Source organism: Chelonia mydas, chromosome 12, assembly GCF_015237465.2.
Source record: "Chelonia mydas isolate rCheMyd1 chromosome 12, rCheMyd1.pri.v2, whole genome shotgun sequence".
Lineage (NCBI taxonomy): Eukaryota > Metazoa > Chordata > Testudines > Cheloniidae > Chelonia > Chelonia mydas.
This window is the reverse complement of record NC_051252.2, coordinates 326,783-348,159: the sequence shown is the minus strand read 5'-3', so window position 1 is coordinate 348,159 and position 21,377 is coordinate 326,783. Positions and strand designations below refer to the sequence as shown.

Sequence of the window (21,377 nt, the reverse complement as noted above, 5' to 3'; positions counted from 1 at the left end):
TCATGTGTGGGGGTGCTGTTAATGCTGGATGCCTGGCCCCTCATGAGGCACAGACCAAACCACAAGTGAACACGACTCGCCAGCTGTTAACATGCCAATAACTGCCACTCGAGTGCTGCTAAGCCACCAATGCCTTCCCATAGTTTCCCCAGTGTGCCCAGCAAGGACAGACACCATCTCCCACAATCCCCTGGGCAAGTGCATAGTGCAGCATGTCTTACAGTAGCACAAGAACGCATGGGCTACGCCCTCAGACATCTTAGAGCAGAGGTCCCCAAACTGTGGGGAATGCCCCCCTAGGGAGGCATGGGGAAATGGCCCAGAGAATGTGGCGGGGCCCAGGCCAGCCACCCAGCCCTGCCCAGTCCGCAGTTCTGTTCCTGCCCCGCCCCCACCCTGGGGAGGTGGTGACCTCACAGACAGATGCTGACATCAGCCAGGCAGGATGGGGAGGGGCCAGGGAAGTCTCCTTCTCGAGGTCTCTCTGTGAGGACTAAGAGGGGATCAGGGGTCACGTCCATGAGCGCCAGGAGGAACCTCTGTCAACTTTTCTCCTTTACTATCAAGGTTCCTCCCCCACTCTGAACTCTAGGGTACAGATGTGGGGACCTGCATGAAAAACCTCCTAAGCTTATCTTTACCAGCTTAGGTCAAAATTTCCCCAAGGTACAAAATATTCCACCCTTTGTCCTTGGATTGGCCGCTATCACCACCAAACAAATACTGGTTACTGGGGAAGAGCTGTTTGGACACGTCTTTCCCCCCAAAATACTTCCCAAAACCTTGCACCCCACTTCCTGGACAGGGTTTGCTAAAAAGCCTCACCAATTTGCCTAGGTGACTACAGACCCAGACCCTTGGATCTTAAGAACAATGAACAATCCTCCCAACACTTGCACCCCCCCTTTCCTGGGAAATGTTGGATAAAAAGCCTCACCAATTTGCATAGGTGACCACAGACCCAAACCCTTGGATCTGAGAACAATGAAAAAGCATTCAGTTTTCTTACAAGAAGACTTTTAATAAAAATAGAAGTAAATAGAAATAAAGAAATCCCCCCTGTAAAATCAGGATGGTAGATACCTTACAGGGTAATTAGATTCAAAACATAGAGAACCCCTCTAGGCAAAACCTTAAGTTACAAAAAAGATACACAGACAGAAATAGTTATTCTATTCAGCCCAGTTCTTTTCTCAGCCATTTAAAGAAATCATAATCTAACACATACCTAGCTAGATTACTTACTAAAAGTTCTAAGACTCCATTCCTGGTCTATCCCCGGCAAAGACAGAATATAGACAGACACACAGACCCTTTGTTTCTCTTCCTCCTCCCAGCTTTTGAAAGTATCTTGTCTCCTCATTGGTCATTTTGGTCAGGTGCCAGCGAGGTTACCTTTAGCTTCTTAACCCTTTACAGGTGAGAGGAGCTTTCCCCTGGCCAGGAGGGATTTCAAAGGGGTTTACCCTTCCCTTTATATTTATGACATTTCCTTTCATTGATTTGACGAGAAAACAGATGTCCCTGTTGAGAAGGTAAGAGCCTGCTCAGGGCTGAAACCTCTTCAGTTGGATCCGTCTGGTGACAGTTGAATTCTAGGCTTGGAAAACACAAGCTTAAGGAGGCAGAATTTTATTCCGCACCTAGAATTTTGTCCCTTAGAATCACTGGGGACATGAGGGTTTGTCTGTTTTATTTCACCTTTTCCTCCATCCCTCCCTCCTTTCTCTTCTTCTCTTGCATCTTTTGTCCTTTCTCCTCTTCCCCTCCCAACACCAGGAGGGGTGTGTGTGTGACGGGAGAGTGCTCTGCAGCTCATGTCGTGGGAGGTCCGCCCAAAAATGTGGGGCTGAAATAGTGCTCGGGCAGTGATCCCCACCAGTGACCTGGGCCATCCTTTGGGCTCTCTGGTGAGAACTCTCAGCCTCCAGTCCTCAGCCTCTACCCTGATTGGCTGAGCAGGGGGTTATTGACAGGGAGGAGACTCAGGTCTTTGTTGTTCTCTTTTAAGACCAAGTAAGTTAGTAAGTCACAACCAGTCATATGGTTGACGAATTTTGCTGCTTCTCTGCATTAAGTGCCTCTGAGCAATTCATGATTCTCTTAAACATTCCAGTTCTCCTCAGATACTTGCTGAATAATTCCTGTGCACTCTTGTTGGTCTGGAGCTCATTTGAGAGCACTTTATTCAGGTCATTCAGTGTATGAAATTGAAGATCCGATGGTTAGTTTGAAAATCAGGGCACTTGGGTCCTATTCCCAACTCTGCCACTCACTGGCTGTATGACCTAAGACAAGTCAATTCTCCTTTCTCAGTCTTAACTTCTCCCTCTTCCAAGTAGGGGTAATAACGGTCCACTCCTACCTACCTCACGGTGGGTGGAGGATGCAGATCCATTGGAGAGAGTCACTAGGAGTAGTGCATAATATGAGGTGTCCTCTCACGTTTATTCCGATCAGATTATGACAGAATAGAATAGCTGAACTAGTCCATTTTATTTGTATTTTCTTATCTAAGCTTTGAGATCTAAGTATCTCCTCTTTGTGTGCGATGAGACAATTTAACACACTGTGACAAAGAGGAGATGCTTTTGTTTGGCAACAAAATCTTTTTGCAAAGAACTCTCATCCCACTTGTTACGATTTCCAGGAACAAACTGGTTTAGTCTGAATGGGATTTTCTAACAGAAACGGTTTCAATGAAATTTCCCACCATCTCGATTCCTGGGCTCTATCCCTGCCTCTTGGGGGTTTGTTGTCCGTTAGGAGTCAGGACTGGTGGCTTCTCTTTCTGGCTCTGCCACAGCCTTGCTGTGTAGGCCCTTGGGTAGGTCACTTCCCTTCTCTGCTCCTCCCCATCTGTTCAATGAGAACAGAGACAATTCTCCAACTCTGGGCAGTCATGATCCTGAGTGAGCTAAAGGGTGTTAAAGCCCTCTGGGAAGGAGAAAGGGGAGTTTCACGGTGTTTAGCACCAAGGAATTCTAAAGTTTGCTAAAATGTCTAGTCTGTGGAAACAAGAAATGGTCAGGACCAAATTTTTTAACCACTGCCTTTTTTAAAGCCCATTCAGGGATGTGAGTCCCTGCCTTTTAGGTACCTGGGGTTCTTTGCCAGCAGGAGAGAAGAGGTTCCTGCCTCTAGTTTTGTGGCCTTAACGAACCAGGTGCTGTGCCCCAGTTCTCGTCTGACATCCCTGACAAAGAACATCTTCCCGTCCAGTAACAAGACAGGACCTATCTTTAAAAGGGGAACAAAGAGAACCCTGGGACTTACAGACTAGCTAGCTTCACTTCCATAGCTGGAAAGATCCTGGAATACATTCTTAAACAATCAGTTTGTCAGCACCTACTGGATAATTCGGTTCTTAGGACTAGTGAGCATAGATTTGTCAAGAACACATCATTCCAAACCAATCCTATTTCCTTCTTTAGTAGGGTTACGGGCCTAGTGGAGGTGAGTAAAGAGTAGATGTGATCGATCTTGGTGTTACTAAGGCTTTTGACACAGTCCCATAGGACATTCTCACAAGCAAACTAGGGAAATGTGGTCTAGATGCAATTAGTGTAATGTGGGTGCAGAGCTGGTTGAAAGCCCATCCTCCAAGAGCCCTTCTCCATGTTTGGCTGTCCAACGGAGAGGGTGCACCTAGTGGGTCTGGCAGGGATCAGTCCGGGGTCTGGTACGATTCAATATTTTCATTAATGATTTGGAAAATGGAGTGGAAAGTATGTTTCTAAAATATGCAAATGACACCAAGCACTTTGGAGCACAGGACTGGAATTCAAAAAGCCCTTAGGAAATTGGAGACTTGGTCTTCTTGAGCCAAACTCCATGACTGGGCCCCTCTCTATGGACTGGGCTGAAGTGAAACCCCAGAGCTGAACACTCCTCCTCCCGGGCAGTGCGCTCCGACCTTTAATGGGCAGATGCTGCTTGGCACTGTCAGAGCAGCTTTTGCTGGGGGATTCTCCCAGCACTGTCCAATCGTGGAAAGTATTCAATCCCCATTTGACTGCTGGGGACAGAGCCATAGAGGGAGAGCAACTTGCCCAAAGTCCCTCAGGAAAAGGAAAACAACCAGCAATGGAACCAATAGGAAACCCAGCAATAGAACTCAGGAGTCCTGGCTCCCAATCCCTGGTCCAGTCACTCCAGCAGAGCACACTCCCTCTCAAAGACGGGGGAGCGGACACGAGGGCCTGGTTGTAATTGCCAGCTGTGGGAGGGAGTGTGCAGCAGTGGTTAGTGAAGGGGCCTGGAAATAAGGACTGCTGGGTCCCATCCCAGGCTCTGACACTTGGTGTGACCCTGAGCCAATAGCTTCCCCTCCCCAGGCCTGTTTCTCATCAGTCGGGTTGGGGTCGCAGTCCCTACAGCCCAGGGGGGCTGGGAGGCTCCAGGAAGGTGTGTAAAGTGCTGGGATGTCAGGATCCGGGAGGCCCTGTCACCTCCACACTAGCGCGGTGTACTGCACCCCCTGCTGCAGGCCGAGTTTCTCTGTCCCTTGGCAATAAGACAGACTCTTGTTTTCACAGCCAGTCGATCGCCCAGTGTCATCACCCTGCCTGCTGGCTGGGCGGGGTGACTCCTCAGGTCACCACCACCCTCTCCAGCCTGCCTCGGGCTTGGAGAGTGAGGAGATGGGTGAGGGACGACACTGAACATCCTCCATCCATCGCTCCATCACCAGAGCAAGTGAGTGGCATTAGGGTTCCTCTGTGGCGTTCCCTGTCTGTCTGGGGAGAGGCAGAAAGAGGGGGAGAGAATCTCTCCCAAAGGAGATTGGATTTGCAAACAGCCCCCAGGAACCCCTGGCTCTCAGACCAGGGAGGGAATTCTCCAGAGCCATCTCCAGTGTGTTTGGAAAGGTCCCAGCAATGGGGCTCCCAGCCCTTCCCTTGTGGGAGACTGTTCCCCAGGCTGAGAGTCTCTGAGCTGGGCCTGACACTGTGAGCTGCTGAGCATGGAAACCAATGGGGGGAAACAACGAGACCCTGACCTTGCTATGCTGAGGGAAGTGTGGAATGGTTTGAAGTGGGCAATGGTTTCCCAGGAGAAGTCCGGACTCCTGGGTTCTGTTCCTGCTCTAGCCTGGGTGGGGGCAGAGGGGGGAGATGGGAGTGTGGCCTGTGATGGCAGGAGGGAGCTGCTTGTCCAAAGTAACTGATGGTCTTTGTGACTGACCCCAGTGCTCGAGAGGAGGAGACTCCCCAGTTCTTGCAGCACCAGGGATGACGAGGGGGAAAGTTGGGAGCAGATCATGCAATGAACTTCTGCCAGTGTGTGTAGCTTGCACTCCCTGTACCCCTTTGGGGGGAGGGCGGAAGGAGCTGCTCTGGCTGGGGCAGGGATGGGGAGGGACCAAAAAGGCTGGTTAGTGAGAGGCTGCCTTGAGCCCAGACTCACGACTGCTCCCCGCTCAGGTCCAGGATGGCCCGGCTCCTGAGCGTGTTCAGGAAGAAGGCTCTGCAGGTGGCCCCAGAGCCTGAGGGAAGCAGCTGCCATCTTCCCCAGGAACAGAGCGGCCCCTCCGTCCCCGCTGGCGGGGAACGAGCTCCCGGCCGGGCCAGGAGGTGGAAGTGCCCAGCCTTCTGGCAGAGGAAACCCGCTCCCGGCACAGATGCTGAGGTGGGAGAGGCAGTGGCCAGGCCAAAATGGAGCTGGCCCAGGATGCGGCTGGGCAGGCAGGACCCAGCCCAGGAGCGGAGCCAGGCAGGGTGGCTCTGGGGCTTGTTGTGTGGGCAGCATTGGCCCCAGGAGCCCAGCCCTGATTTCCAGCACGAGGCATCACCCTGCCCGGTCACTGAGGACCTTCCAGCCTCCCCAGGGCAGGAGGTGGAGGATCCCTGTCCCAGCACCAGCAGCTCGGCCCGCTCCCCATGGGACAGCAGCAGCGCCTGGGACTCGAGCAGCAGCCAGGCCAATGGACGCTTCTGCTTTGTTCCAGGTGAGGAGCCAGGCTGGGTGAAGAGGGGGCTGTGAACACTCTGGGCCCTGACCCTTGACCAACGCTATGGGGGGCAGGTCCCCAGCCCAGGTGTCTGGTCTGAGCCACGTGAACCCCACTGACACAAGATGCTATCACTTGGGTCCATGGTGCTCCATTGGGCGGCGCAGGGAGGGGGGAGGCACCTCCCAGGGAGCCCAAGACAGTGGTTGGGGGGGGGGTCTCTTTGCTATGGAGTCTAGAAGGAGCTGGGGGCTGAAGGCATCATTGAGAAGGGGGAGTGTGGGCAGGGAGGTCCCTGGCTAACTGGCTCTCTCCTGCCTAACCCCACTCCTGGTGGGCGCAGGATGAGGCCCAGCAGCTCGCGTTCCTGCATGCCATCTACCCCACGTGTCTCGCTGCACATCAGAGAGGGCAGGACACACTGGAGCTGCACTGCTGCAAGGTGGTTGTGGTGGAGAGGATTGTGGTGAGCAAGGCACGGCGCCCGGCAGCTGGAGCCAGCTGGGGGATGGCTGGTGCTGGAAGGGCAGCGGAGGGCAGGGATTGCTGGGGTGAAGATAGGGGAGAAGAGACGGGAGAAATAGTGGGCAGGAATTGGAGGAGTGGGAGGCAGGTGAGGGGATCCTGCTGGCTGGGTGGGGTGCTGGCTGTGTAATCTTCTCATTGGAAAGTGTCAGTGAGGCCCGAATCTCACACGCTCCTTTGTCTCCTTTGGGTTTCACAGGAGCTCATTGAGGAGCTTCCTGATGACTCTCCACCCGAAGCCATCCTGGCCAACTGCCTGATTGCTGTGGGCAACCTCAGGTACCGAGACTCTCTTGCCCAGTTCCCCTCACGCCAGTGCTCCTCAGGTCCACAGCTGGGAGTCACTGTCCCTCCCACTCCCAGGTCACCTCCAGAGGGTGAGTCCTCTGGCAGAGGTGACGGGAAGGTTCACACACTCCTGGCTGGGCTGTTCTTTTCATTCCAGTAACATTGCAATGGCTTTTGGGAGAGGCTGACTCCCAGGATCAGATACAGGAGGGGCAGCAGGGTCCAGGGAACAGGCACTATTCCTGCCCTGCCACTGTCTGTCTGGGAAACCTTGGCCTTATCATTCCCTGGCTTGGTGCCTCAGTTTCCATTCTCGCCAGCCTCTGCCTATTTCCCTGCAGTTTCACGTCCGTGTTGGTGCCAGTCCCACCCCTGCACTGCACAGTCTAATACTGGCTCCTCTCTCTCTTGCCAGCACCATGACACCCGCCCTGGAGCCAGAGCTGGAGACCCACCTCCTTCGTGCTGCCCTTCATGCCGTGTTCACCCTAAGCATGGAGAAGGACCCCACCCAAGTCCAGGTAGATCATGCTAAAGTCATGGCTTGAAGAGCTAGTTGTCATCCTGCCACGAATCCTTGCTAATTGCCTGCAGTGGGATGTGAAGGAGAGAGGCCAGGATATGTGTCTGGGGGTCTCACCACTGCTTCCCACAGACCCCTCTTCCTATCCTGTGGCAGGTGTAGCCCCAATTTCCCTAATTCTGACCCATGACTCTCCCTTGCTTTGCAGGATCTGCATAGGGTCTTGCCAGACATCCTGGATGCCATGCTGGGGAATCTGCTGGCAGAGTCCCCAGGCACCAACAGGCTCCACTACATCTTGGAGGTGAGTGTGATGAGAGGGGTGGGGGCAATTTTACCTTCACTCTTAGATCCATTTTCCAGTCTGTCCTCCTAGCTGGGCCCGCAGTGGGCCATCCTTGGTCAGGGCAGTTAGTGCAATGCAGTGTCAGGCCCTTCCTCCTGGAAGGACAGAGGAAGGAGCTGGGACTTCAAGCCAGAGGTCTGCCTGGTTCTGTTCAGCGCTAACCACAGGGCCCCTGGCTGGCTTGGGGAGCGAGAGTCTGAACCCCTCCTGTGAGATCCAGAAGACGGTCCTCAGAGAAGAGTCACAGGCTCGTTCCTAGAGAAACAGGAGGACCCCACACAATCAGCCCTTGTCTCCGAGGGGCCCTGAGATTCCTGGGGGGATTGTGCTCACACTCAGTCCCTTCACCCAACCAAGGACTTGAGAGCCAGGGAGGGGGAAGGGGTCTGTCTCTTTCCTGGTAAGCTGTTCAGGAATCAGGAGTTCAGGGAGGATGGGAGCAGCCCCAACACCGAGCATTGTCCCAATCTAGAGAGACAGTGACAAGTTCTGACCTGCAGGACACAACCATCATCCTGGGGCAACACTCCCCTTCGGAAGCTCTGCAATCAGTGAATTAGATATTCCACCCCACACACAATGTCTCAGCCCCCTGGGGATGGGGAGGGGCTCATTAGCACAACACATGCACCTACCCATTGATCCTGAGCTGCCTCCTTTCCCCACAGCACATTAACTACTGGATCGTGCCCAGGGTGTCGCGAGAGAGAGCCAGGGCCCTTAGGAGCAGCATGGCCCTGCTCAGATCCACCATCACCCTCCCTGCGTTCGACGACAGTGGCCACTGACCCCAGGCTCCTGGCCCCAGGCGTAGGTGGGCTGGAGCAGGTCTGGGGAGTCAGGCAGCGGTAACAGGAGCTAGCGAACAGAGCTGTAGACGGCGGGTTTGAGGGGGAGTTTGTCAGTAAACTTTGTCTTGTGGGGCTTGTGTTTTGCTGTGGGCGGTGGTGTTTTGGTGGGGTTTGTGTTTCCCAGATTAACAGGACTTAGGTGGGAAGGCGATGACAGACACAGAGGCAGCAGTGGGAGTGACCCATGTAGCGGAAGACACAATGGAGATGACTGGATGTGGAAGCTGCCGTATGTCCATGATCCTGGAGGGGGCACCTGGTAAGAGTTTTGTCTGCGTGAAATGCCGTCTGACAGAGCTGATGGAGGAAAAGATCCGAGGTTTGGAGATGCAGGTGGAAAGTCTGGTAGAGTTTAGGAAGGGGTTTGAGCAGATTATGGAGCAAAGACATGAGGTATCTGAAGGGAAAAGCTCAGACTTGCAGATGGAAGCAGGACTGAGGAATTCTGAGGGGAGACTTCTGGGTGAGGAAAGTGGTCAGTGGAAGCATGTGACTAAAAGAACCAGGCAGAGGAAAAGACGGGCTAGTGAAGGAGAAATAGAGCTCAGGAATAGGTTTTGAGAGTTGGAAAATGAAGAAGGGGCTCAGCAGGTAGTCACTGAAGGTGGAAGGGCAAGGAAGAAGAGAAGAGCGGCTAGTCCTATAGGAAAAGGGGAAGAGTTAATGGAGATTACACCAAATATGAGCCCCAGGAGGCTACAGGGTGGGTTAAAGAGGATTACAAGGGAGAATAGGAATGGAAAGAACTTGCAGCCAGAGGGAACAGGGGATAGACTGGAGAATAGCACCGTCACTAGGAAAAGACAGGTCTATGTGATTGGAGACTCTTTACTGAGAAGAATAGATAGGCCTGTAACCAGAGCTGATCCGGAGAATAGGCGAGTGTGCTGTCTTCCAGGTGCTAAGATACGGGATGTAGACCTGAGGTTGAAAAGGATTCTAAAGGGAGCGGGAATGAATCCCCTAATTATCCTTCATGTGGGAACAAATGATACGGCTAGATTCTCGCTGGAAAGTATTAAAGGAGACTATGCTAGGCTGGGGAAGACGCTTAAGGAAATTGAGGCTCAGGTGATCTTTAGTGGGATTCTGCCTGTTCCTAGAGAAGGGCAACAAAGGTGTGACAAGATTATGACTATCAACAGATGGCTCAGGCAGTGGTGCTATAAGGAGGGCTTTGGGATGTATGGCCACTGGGAGGCATTCATGGATAGAGGACAGTTCGCTCGGGATTCAGAGTAACAGCCGTGTTAGTCTGTATTCGCAAAAAGAAAAGAAGTACTTGTGGCACCTTAGAGACTAACCAATTTATTTGAGCATAAGCTTTCGTGAGCTACAGCTCACTTCATCGGATGCATATTGTGGAAAGTGTAGAAGATCTTTTTATACACACAAAGCATGAAAAAATACCTCCCCCCACCCCACTCTCCTGCCGGTAATAGCTTATCTAAAGTGATCACTCTCCTTACAATGTGTATGAAAATCAAGGTGGGCCATTTCCAGCACAAATCCAGGGTTTAACAAGAACGTCCTGGGGGGAGGGGTAGGAAAAAACAAGGGGAAATAGTTTACCTTGCATAATAACTTAGCCACTCCCAGTCTCTATTCAACCTAAGTTAATTGTATCCAATTTGCAAATGAATTCCAATTCAACAGTTTCTCGCTGGAGTCTGGATTTGAAGTTTTTTTGTTGTAATATAGCAATCTTCATGTCTGTAATCGCGTGACCAGAGAGATTGAAGTGTTCTCCGACTGGTTTTTGAATGTTATAATTCTTGACGTCTGATTTGTGTCCATTTATTCTTTTACGTAGAGACTGTCCAGTTTGACCAATGTACATGGCAGAGGGGCATTGCTGGCACATATCACATTGGTGGATGTGCAGGTGAACGAGCCTCTGATAGTGTGGCTGATGTGATTAGGCCCTATGATGGTGTCCCCTGAATAGATATGTGGGCACAGTTGGCAAAGGGCTTTGTTGCAAGGATAGGTTCCTGGGTTAGTGGTTCTGTTGTGTGGTATGTGGTTGCTGGTGAGTATTTGATTCAGGTTGGGGGGCTGTCTGTAGGCAAGGACTGGCCTGTCTCCCAAGATTTGTGAGAGTGTTGGGTCATCCTTCAGGATAGGTTGTAGATCCTTAATAATGCGTTGGAGGGGTTTTAGTTGGGGGCTGAAGGTGACGGCTAGTGGCGTTCTGTTATTTTCTTTGTTAGGCCTGTCCTGTAGTAGGTGACTTCTGGGAACTCGTCTGGCTCTATCAATCTGTTTCTTCACTTCCTCGGGTGGGTATTGTAGTTGTAAGAATGCTTGATAGAGATCCTGTAGGTGTTTGTCTCTGTCTGAGGGGTTGGAGCAAATGCGGTTGTATCGCAGAGCTTGGCTGTAGACAATGGATCGTGTGGTGTGGTCAGGGTGAAAGCTGGAGGCATGTAGGTAGGAATAGCGGTCAGTAGGTTTCCGGTATAGGGAGGTGTTTATGTGACCATCGCTTCTTAGCACCATAGTGTCCAGGAAGTGGATCTCTTGTGTGGACTGGACCAGGCTGAGGTTGATGGTGGGATGGAAATTGTTGAAATCCTGGTGGAATTCCTCAAGGGCTTCTTTTCCATGGGTCCAGATGATGAAGATGTCATCAATATAGCGCAAGTAGAGAAGGGGCGTTAGGGGACAAGAGCTGAGGAAGCGTTCTGAGTCAGCCATAAAAATGTTGGCATACTGTGGAGCCATGCGGGTACCCATAGCAGTGCCGCTGATTTGAAGGTATACATTGTCCCCAAATGTAAAATAGTTATGGGTAAGGACAAAGTCACAAAGTTCAGCCACCAGGTTAGCCATGACATTATCGGGGATAGTGTTCTTGACGGCTTGTAGTCCATCTTTGTGTGGAATGTTGGTGTAGAGGGCTTCTACAGCCATAGTGGCCAGGATGGTGTTATCTGGAAGATCACCGATGGATTGCAGTTTCCTCAGGAAGTCAGTGGTGTCTCGAAGGTAGCTGGGAGTGCTGGTAGCGTAGGGCCTGAGGAGGGAGTCTACATAGCCAGACAATCCTGCTGTCAGGGTGCCAATGCCTGAGATGATGGGGTGCCCAGGATTTCCAGGTTTATGGATCTTGGGTAGTAGATAGAATATCCCAGGTTGGGGTTCCAGGGGTGTGTCTTGTGCTTTTTCAGGGAGTTTCTTGAGCAAATGCTGTAGATGCTTTTGGTAACTCTCAGTGGGATCAGAGGGTAATGGCTTGTAGAAAGTGGTGTTGGAGAGCTGCCGAGCAGCCTCTTGTTCATATTCCAACCTATTCATGATGACAACAGCACCTCCTTTGTCAGCCTTTTTGATTATGATGTCAGAGTTGTTTCTGAGGCTGTGGATGGCATTGTGTTCCGCACGGCTGAGGTTATGGGGCAAGTGATGCTGCTTTTCCAGAATTTCAGCCCATGCACATCGGCGGAAGCACTCTATGTAGAAGTCCAGTCTGCTGTTTCGACCTTCAGGAGGAGTCCACCTAGAATCCTTCTTTTTGTAGTGTTGGTAGGGAGGTCTCTGTGGATTAGTATGTTGTTCAGAGGTATGTTGGAAACATTCCTTGAGTCGGAGACGTCAAAAGTAGGATTCTAGGTCACCATAGAACTGTATCATGTTCGTGGGGGTGGAGGAGCAGAAGGAGAGGCCCCGAGACAGGACAGCTGCTTCTGCTGGGCTAAGAGTATAGTTGGATAGGTTAACAGTATTGCTGGGTGGGTTGAGGGAACCGTTGCTGTGGCCCCTTGTGGCATGTAGTAGTTTAGAAAGTTTAGTGTCCTTTTTCTTTTGTAGAGAAGCAAAGTGTGTGTTGTAAATGGCTTGTCTAGTTTTAGTAAAGTCCAGCCACGAGGAAGTTTGTGTGGAAGGTTGGTTTTTTATGAGAGTATCCAGTTTTGAGAGCTCATTCTTAATCTTTCCCTGTTTGCTGTAGAGGATGTTGATCAGGTGGTTCCGCAGTTTCTTTGAGAGTGTGTGGTACAAGCTGTTAGCATAGTCTGTGTGGTATGTAGATTGTAATGGATTTTTTACCTTCAGTCCTTTTGGTATGATGTCCATCTGTTTGCATTTGGAAAGGAAGATGATGTCTGTCTGTATCTGTACAAGTTTTTTCATGCAGTTGATAGATTTCCACTCCATACGGCTAAATGCAGTGCCTTGCATAATGACACGTTTCAGAGTAACAGCCGTGTTAGTCTGTATTCGCAAAAAGAAAAAGGAGTACTTGTGGCACCTTAGAAACTAACCAATTTATTTGAGCATAAGGTTTCGTGAGCTACAGCTCACTTCATCGGATGCATACTGTGGAAAGTGTAGAAGATCTTTTTATACACACAAAGCATGAGAAAATACCTCCCCCCACCCCACTCTCCTGCTGGTAATAGCTTATCTAAAGTGATCACTCTCCTTACAATGTGTATGATAATCAAGTTGGGCCATTTCCAGCACAAATCCAGGTTTTCTCTCACACACCCCCACACACAAACCCACTCTCCTGCTGGTAATAGCTTATCTAAAGAGACCACTCTCCTTACAATGTGTATGATAATCAAGGTGGGCCATTTCCAGCACAAATCCAGGGTTTAACAAGAGCTGACAGGTCACTGGGGCGAGGCGGGTTGCTGGAGAATGGGGTAGTGGGACGATAGGGTGTCTGGAGGGTTCTTTGGGAGGTAGGTGGGGCCTTGGGCAGCCCCCGGTAATAGGGTGTGGTCTGGGGTTGTCCCTTCTGGCCTCCGCTCCAACTGCGACCAGTTTTCTTCTTCTCTGCCACCTCCACCCATCTGGCTCCAATCTCTCCTGCCTCGATTACAGTTTTGGGCTTCCCATCTAGGATGAATCTTTCTATTTCCTCAGGAACACCCTCTAAGAATTGTTCCATTTGCATTATGAAGGGCAAATTTACTGGAGATTCAACACTTGCTCCTGATATCCAGGCATCCCAATGTTTCACAAGGTGGTAGGCATGTCGGGTAAATGACACATCTGGTTTCCACCTTAGGGCTCGGAACCTCCGACGAGAATGCTCGGGTGTTATCCCCATTCTGACTCTCGCCTTGGATTTAAACAGTTCATACTTGTTCATGTGTTCTTTAGGCATTTCAGCCGCCACCTCAGCTAAGGGTCCACTGAGCTGCGGCCTCAGCTCTACCATGTATTGGTCGGTAGAGATGCTGTACCCAAGGCAGGCCCTTTCGAAGTTTTCTAAGAAGGCCTCCGTATCATCGCCTGCCTTGTTGGTGGGGAACTTTCTGGGATGGGAAGTGGTACCTGGAGAAGGATTGCTAGGGTTTGTTGGTATATTCTGCTGAGCCTTTACCTTCTCCATCTCCAGTTCATGCTTCCTCTCTTTTTCCTTCTCCTCCTCCACATGCTTCCTTGCCTCCATTTCCCTCCTGTGGGCATCCTCCTGTACTTCCTTCTCCAGGCGCATGAGTTCTATCTGTCTTTCATGTTCCTTTTGTTTTTCATCAGCCTGAAATCTGGCTAATTCCAGCTTTTGTTGAGCCGTGGAGTCTGTCATCCTAACCTCTCTGTTTTTAACTAACTTTACACCCGAGATTTAGAAATAAACAAACAAAACTTGGCTGTAAAATTTTGCTGTGCCGGAATAGGATACCTATTCTCTGATAGTGATTGTCAGCCTACAGAAAAAGAAAATTCCCTTTGTCTCTGCTCTGGCCCCAAATCAAAGCAAAAAACCTCCACTACTTGGAAACCTCCTTTCCAGCAGCCCCAAAGGAAAAAAAAATTCCTTTTCAAATCTGTGATCCTTGTAAAAAAAAATCAAAATCCTAAAAAAAAAAAACCCTACCACTTTTGTCTCCAGGCAAATGGGTATAGAACACCCCACTATTGACTTTTAGGGGAAAAAAACCTCAGGTTTGTGAAGACTGTGAATTTCCCTGCAGGAGGTTAACTACTCTGCCTCCAGGCAAAGAAAACCTGCAATTCACAAAGATAATCCCCTTTTGTCTCTGCTGTGGCCCCAAAGCAGAGAAAAAACTAGCTGCTTTCAGTTGGACCTCCTTTCCAGCAGCCCCAAAGGAAAAAAATATTTCCTTTTTAAAATCTGTTTTTCTCGTTCAAAAAATCTCAGATTGATCTCAAAATGATTTCAGGTTAATCCCACCACTCTGCCACCATGTCAAGGTTCCTTCCCCACTCTGAACTCTAGGGTACAGATGTGGGGACCTGCATGAAAACCTCCCAAGCTTACTTTTACCAGCTTAGGTTAAAACTTCCCCAAGGTACAAATTAATTTTACCCTTTGCCCTTGGATTTCCACTGCCACCACCAAACTTTATCCCGGTTCCTGAAAAAACAGAGTTTGGACACGTCTTTCCCCCCAAAAATCCTCCCAACCCTTACACCCCACTTCCTGGGGAAGGTTTGGTAAAAATCCTCACCAATTTGCATAGGTGACCACAGACTCAAACCCTTGGATCTTAGAAGAATGAAAAAGCATTCCGTTTCCTTACAAGAAGACTTTTAATAGAAGTAAAAAGAAAAGAATCACCTCTGTAATATCAGGATGGTGAATACCTTACAGGGGAATTAGATTCAAAACATACAGAATCCCTCTAGGTAAAACCTTAAGTTACAAAAAAGACACACAGACAGGAATATTCATTCTATTCAGCACAGCTATTTTCTCAACCATTTAAAGAAATCATAATCTAACACATACCTAGCTAGATTACTTACTAAGTTCTAAGACTCCATTCCTGTTCTGTCTCTGACAAAAGCATCACACAGACAGACACAGACCCTTTGTTTTTCTCCCTCCTCCCAACTTTTGAAAGTCTCTTGTCTCCTCATTGGTCATTTTGGTCAGGTGCCAGCGAGGTTACCTTTAGCTTCTTAACGCTTTACAGGTGAGAGGATTTTTCCTCTGGCCAGGAGGGATTTTAAAGGGGTTTACCCTTCCCTTTATATTTATGACAAAGACATTTTTGGACTTTTAGTTTAGGATGAGCGCGACCCAGGAAGGAGTGGGCTAAAAGATGGTCACCTGGCTGAAGGGCTGAGTTCCCGGGCAAAAAACTGCCAGAGTGCCCTACCGACTCTTGGCCGGGGTGCTAGCCCAGCAAGAAAGCTGTGGCACCAGGCCTTGCCAGGAAGGGGAACCTATCGGTGAGTGAACTCTGTTACAAGCCTGCTTCCATTGTGGAAACAGCCGGTAATGGAGAGTGGTGGGGATGGCCTCTGGGAGACCATGGCTGGAGTGGTCATACAGCAGGGGCAGCAGGGTCCAGGGATGAGAGCAGGGAACAGGTTGTAGTGCAGCCCTGCCACTGAGTGGTAACGTGATCCTGGCCACGTCACTCTCCCACCTGGTGCCTCACTTTCTCTATCTTTGAAATGGGGATCATCCTGACCCACCTTAAGAACGTGTTTGATCCTCTGCTCTTGTTTCTCCAACCCCTGCCCTCCTAGCCCCACACAGGCCTCTGCCCTGTTCCTCAAACTTCCATGCCCATGTGAGTGCCTGGGTCGCCCCCCAGCTGCAAGGTCTCCTGTACAGTCTCCTGCCAGCAAACTGAAGCCGCCTCTAGATCCAGAACAGGAATTGGTTGGTTCAGTGCTTATTCTCTGGGGTTCAGACCCTCTGTTCTCCCCCTGGGGTGACAGAACCCTGACTGTCATATCTGTCTTTCAGGCTCTGTCCCAGCCTCTCAGATATATCCTGCAGCCAGCCCAACTCAGGGAGCAGTGCGGACAGGTTATCTCATCCTGTGAAACCAAGCAACATGGGTCCCATTGAGACTCAGATGGAAGATCCCATACATCTCCTGGAGGTAAGAACCGTTCACTCGTCCTGCCACTTGGGGCTCTTGCTACAAACAGGGGGCTCCTGCTACATATCCTTGTTGGGAGGTTTCCCTGTCCCTGGATCCCAGCCCTGGTACAGAGACCTATTTCTCATTGTGATATCCTCATGTTATTCTCAGAGGATGTGTCCAGGATCCTGGAGATTGTTTCCTGCAGGAAGTTTGAGCGGGCAGAGATCACTCACTGTCATGACCCACGGGTCTGCAGGGTTCACGGAAGCAGCCACGCTCCAACTCTCCACCAGGAAGCCTGCTGAAAATTGCTTACCCAGGACCCACGACGTTCAGCCCCAGTTTGAGGCTCCACTCCTGAGGTCCTGTTGGAGGAGTCGGAGAGCAGCTAATTGGCCCCCTGGCCCTGCTTAAGACAGCAGCAGGAAGAGGAAGCTGTCTGAACACCAGGGCTGCTCCCTGTTCTGGACCATGTGCTGCCTCTTTCTGCTGCCGCTCCCCTGGCTTGATTTCCTGGCATCTGATTTGTGGTTGTGATCGCAAGTTTGTTTTTTGCTTCTGATCTTCCAGTATCCTGACCCAGCTGACTCATGACTCCTGTCCTGTGAGCGTGGACTCTGGCTCTGACCAGTAGGTCTGGCTGTCCTTGACCCAGCCATGACAGTCATCGACTCAGAGACTTTAAGGTCAGAAGGGATCATTATGATCATCTAGTCTGGCCTGCACAATGCAGGCCACAGAGTCTCACACACTCACTCCTGCAATAAACCTCTCACCTTTCTCTGAGCTATTGAAGTCCTCAAATCATGGTTTAAAGACTTCAAGGTGCTGAGAATCCTCCAGCAAGTGACCCATGCCCCATGCTGCAGAGGAAGGTGAAAAACCCCCAGGGCTTCTGCCAATCTGCCCTGGGGAAAAATTCCATCCCGACCCCGAATATGAGGATCAGCTGAACTCTGAGCATGTGGGCAAGACTCACCAGCCAGATACCCAGGAAAGAATTCTCTGTAGTAACTCAGATCCCATCCCATGCAACATCCCATGAAAGGCCACTGGGCCCCATCTACCACGAAGAGTCAAAGATCAATTAATTGCCAAAATCATGCTGTCCCATCATACCATCTCCTCCATAAATTTATCAATCTTAATCTTGAAGCTAGATAGGTTTTTTGCCCTCACTGCTTCCCTTGGAAGGGTGTTCCAGAACTTCACTCCTCTGATAATGGTTCGAAACCTTTGTCTAATTTCAAGTCTAAACTTCCTGCTGGCCAGTTTATATCCATTTGTTCTTGTGTCCACATTGGTACTGAGCTTAAATAATTCCTCTCCCTCCATGGTATTTATCCCTCTGATATATTTATAGAGAGCAATCATATCTCCCCTCAGCCTTCTTTTGGTTAGGCTAAACAAGCCTAGCTCCTTGAGTCTCCTTTCATAAGACAGGTTTTCCATTCCTCGGATCATCCTAGTAGCCCTTCTCTGTACCTGTTCCAGTTTGAACTCATCCTTCTTAAACATGGGAGACCAGAACTGCACACAGTATTCCAGGTGAAGAATGCCTTTTATAATGGTACTAACACCCCCTTATCTCTACTGGAAATACCTTGCCTGATGCATCCCAAGACCGCATTAGCTTTTTTCACGGCCATATCACATTGGCGGCTCATAGTCATCCTGCGGTCAACCAATACTCCAAGGTCCTTCTCCTCCTCTCTTACTTCCAATTGATGTGTCCCCAGCTTATAACTAAAATTCTTCTTATTCATCCCTAAATGCATGACCTTAAGCTTCTCACTATTACATTTCATCCTATTGCTATTACTCCAGGTTACAAGGTCATCCAGATCTTCCTGTATGATATCCTGGTCCTTCTCTGAATTGGCAATATCTCCCAGCTTTGTGTCATCCACAAACTTTATTAGTACACTCCCACTTTTTGTGCCAAGGTCAGTAATAAAAAGATTAAAAAAGATTGGTCCCAAAACCGATCCCCGAGGAACTCCACTGGTAACCTCCCTCCAGCCTGACAGTTTGCCTTTCACTAGGACCCACTGTAGTCTCCCCTTTAACCACTTCCTTATCCACCTTCCAATTTTCATATTGATCCCCATCTTTTCCAATTTAACTAATAATTCCCCATGTGGCACCGTATCAAATGTCTTATTGAAATCTAGGTAAATTAGATCCACTGCGTTTCCTTTGTCTAAAAAATCTGTTTCTGTCTCAAAGAGGGCGATCAGGTTGGTTTCGCACGATCTACCTTTTGTAAAACCATGTTGTATTTTGTCCCATTTACCATTGTCCTCAATGTCCTTAACTACTTTCTCCTTCAAAATTTTTCCAAGACCTTGCATACTACAGATATCAAACTAACAGGCCTGTAGTTACCCGGATCACTTTTTTTCCTTTCTTAAAAATAGGAACTGTGTTAGCAATTCTCTAGTCATATGGTACAACTCCTGAGTTTACCGATTCATTAAAAATTCTTGCTAATGGGCTTGCAATTTCTTGTGCCAATTCTTTTAGTATTCTTGGAGGAAGATTAGCTGGGCCCCCGATTTAGTCCCATTAAGCTGTTCGAGTTTTTGGCTTCTACCTCGGATACGGTAATATCTATCTCCATAGCCTCATTCACATTTCTCATGCTACCGTTATCCCTAAGCTCCTCATTAGCCTCATTAAAGACTGAGGCAAAGTATTTGTTTAGCTATTGGGCCATGCCTAGATTATCCTTGACCTGCACTCCATCCTCAGTGTTTAGCGGTCCCACTTCTTCTTTCTTTGTTTTCTTCTTATTTATATGGCTATAGAACCTTTTACTATTGGTTTTAATTCCCTTTGCAAGGTCCAACTCTCCTTGACTTTTAGCCTTTCTCACTTTATCCCTATGTGTTCTGACCTCAATAAGGTAGCTTTCCTTGCTGATCCCTCCCATCTTTCACTCCCTGTATGCTTTCTGCTTTTTCTTCATCACCTCTCTGAGATGCTTGCTCATCCAGCTTGGTCTGCAACTCCTGCCTATGAATTTTTTCCCCTTTCTTGGGATGCAGGCTTCTGATAGTTTCTGCAGCTTTGATTTAAAGTAATCCCAGGCCTCCTCCACCTTTCGATCCATAAATTCTTCAGTCCAATCCACTTCCCTAACTAATTTCCTTAATTTTTGAAAGTCAGCCCTTTTGAAATCAAAAACCCTAGTCACAGATCTATTTTTGTTTATCCTTCCATTCAGTTTGAACTGAATTAGCTCAGGATCGCTCGAACCAAGGTCGTCCCCGACAACCATTTCTTCTGTGAGGTCCTCACTACTCACCAAAACCAAATCTAAAATGGCATCCCTCTTGTTAGTTCAGCAACTACTTGATGAAGGACTCCATCAGCTATCACCTCTAGGAAAATCTGAGCCCTATTATTATTATTAGCACTTATCCTCCAGTCTATATCTGGGAAGTTAAGATTTCCCATTATCACACAGTTGCCATTAGTATTTACTTCATTAAAAACATTAAAGAGGTCTCTATCCATATCCAAATTAGATCCCGGCAGTCTATAGCACACCCCAAGCACTACCCCAGGGGAGGCTTTAGTAGTTTTCTTCCCCAAAGTGATTTTTGCCCAGACTCTGTCTTATCCATTCCATCCCTTCTTATTTCTTTACAATCTACCTCATCATTGATATACAATGCTACTCCACCACCTTTGCCTTTATTTTGGTCTTTCCTAAACAGCACATACCCTTCAATACCTGAACTCCAGTCATGACCACTATTCCACCGTGTTTCTGTTATCACTACAATATCTGGTTTCACTTCCTGCACCAGTAGCTCTAGTTCCTCCATTTTGTTACCTAGGCTCCTCGCATTGGCGTACAAACATCTTAATTTTTGCTGTTTGCCCTCAATCACATTCTTTACCTGATTAGGCATTGACATTCTACCGCCAGTATGACCTATTAGACTGGTATCCACACTGCCCTTCCTCCTTATGTTCATTCTCCTACTCACAGCTGTATCCTTCATTACTTTGTTTTCTTCCCTCTCAATATTAAAATCCGGTGTGGAGATTACCTGGACATCTTCCAACCATCTCCCCCAAATTCCTAGTTTAAAGCTCTCTTAATCAGTTGTGCCAGCCTCCATCCGAGAAGTCTATTTCCTTCCCTACTCAGATGAAGTCCATCCGGAGAGAACAGTCCTCTGTCCATGAAGGCCTCCCAGTGGCCATACATCCCAAAGCCCTCCTTACAGCACCACTGCCTGAGCCATCTGTTGATAGTCATAATCTTGTCACACCTTTGTTGCCCACTTCTCGGAACAGGCAGAAACCCACTGAAGATCACCTGAGCCTCAATTTCCTAAAGCTTCTTCCCAAGCCTGGCATAGTCTTCCTTGATACGTTCCAACGAGAATCTATCGGTATCATCTGTTCCCACATGAAGGAAGATCAGTGGATTCACAAACACACACACACCTCCTGGTGTTGGGAGGGGAAGAGGAGAAAGGACAAAAGATGCAAGAGAAGAAGAGAAAGGAGGGAGGAATGGAGGAAAAGGTGAAATAAAAAGGACTAACCCTCATGTCCCCAGTGATTCTAAGGGACAGAATTTAGGTGCAGAATAAAATTCTGCCTCCTTAAGCTTGTGTTTTCCACGCCTAGAATTCAACTGTCACCAGATGGATCCGACTGAAGAGGTTTCAGACCTGAGGAGGCTCTTACCTTCTCAACAGGGACGTCTGTTTTCTATCAATAAATCTATGAAAGGAAAGGAGAAAACTCTATAGAGGTTCCCCCTGGTGCTCACGTACGTGACCCCTGATCCCCTCTCAGTCCTCACGGAGAGACCTCGAGAAGGAGACTCGCTGAAATGAAGCCACAGGGGTCGCCGAGGTTTCCCTGGCCCCTCCCCGTCCTGCCTGGCTGATGTCAGCATCTGTCTGTGAGGTCACCACCTCCCCACCACCTTTGACCAATCGGCTGAGCTCCTGCAGAAGGCCTGTGTGATGTCACTGCCACCCCCCTCCCTTGCCATGCTCACGCTCACGAGAAGAAAGTGATCAGGAACAGTCAGCATGGATTCACCAAGGGTAGA

The 21,377-nt window shown here is 49.1% G+C and overlaps 1 protein-coding gene across 1 annotated transcript; it reads left to right on the top strand.

The window, feature by feature from the left end:
• Positions 1 to 3,716: 3,716 nt before the first annotated feature.
• Positions 3,717 to 21,377, top strand: LOC122462543. Its single transcript, XM_043526179.1, has 7 exons — positions 3,717 to 3,728; positions 4,324 to 4,698; positions 6,678 to 6,757; positions 7,182 to 7,287; positions 7,498 to 7,593; positions 8,304 to 8,745; positions 20,945 to 21,377. The coding sequence occupies exons 1-6, from the start codon at positions 3,717 to 3,719 to the stop codon at positions 8,421 to 8,423; spliced, it is 789 nt and encodes a 262-aa protein (XP_043382114.1). The 3' UTR covers positions 8,424 to 8,745; positions 20,945 to 21,377.

Bases quoted from the DNA above. Each gene is read 5' to 3' on its own strand.
- LOC122462543 (XM_043526179.1), top strand. The intron at 4,699-6,677 runs GTGAGTGGCATT...TGGGTTTCACAG, and splicing joins TCGCTCCATCACCAGAGCAA to GAGCTCATTGAGGAGCTTCC. The intron at 7,594-8,303 runs GTGAGTGTGATG...CTTTCCCCACAG, and splicing joins GGCTCCACTACATCTTGGAG to CACATTAACTACTGGATCGT.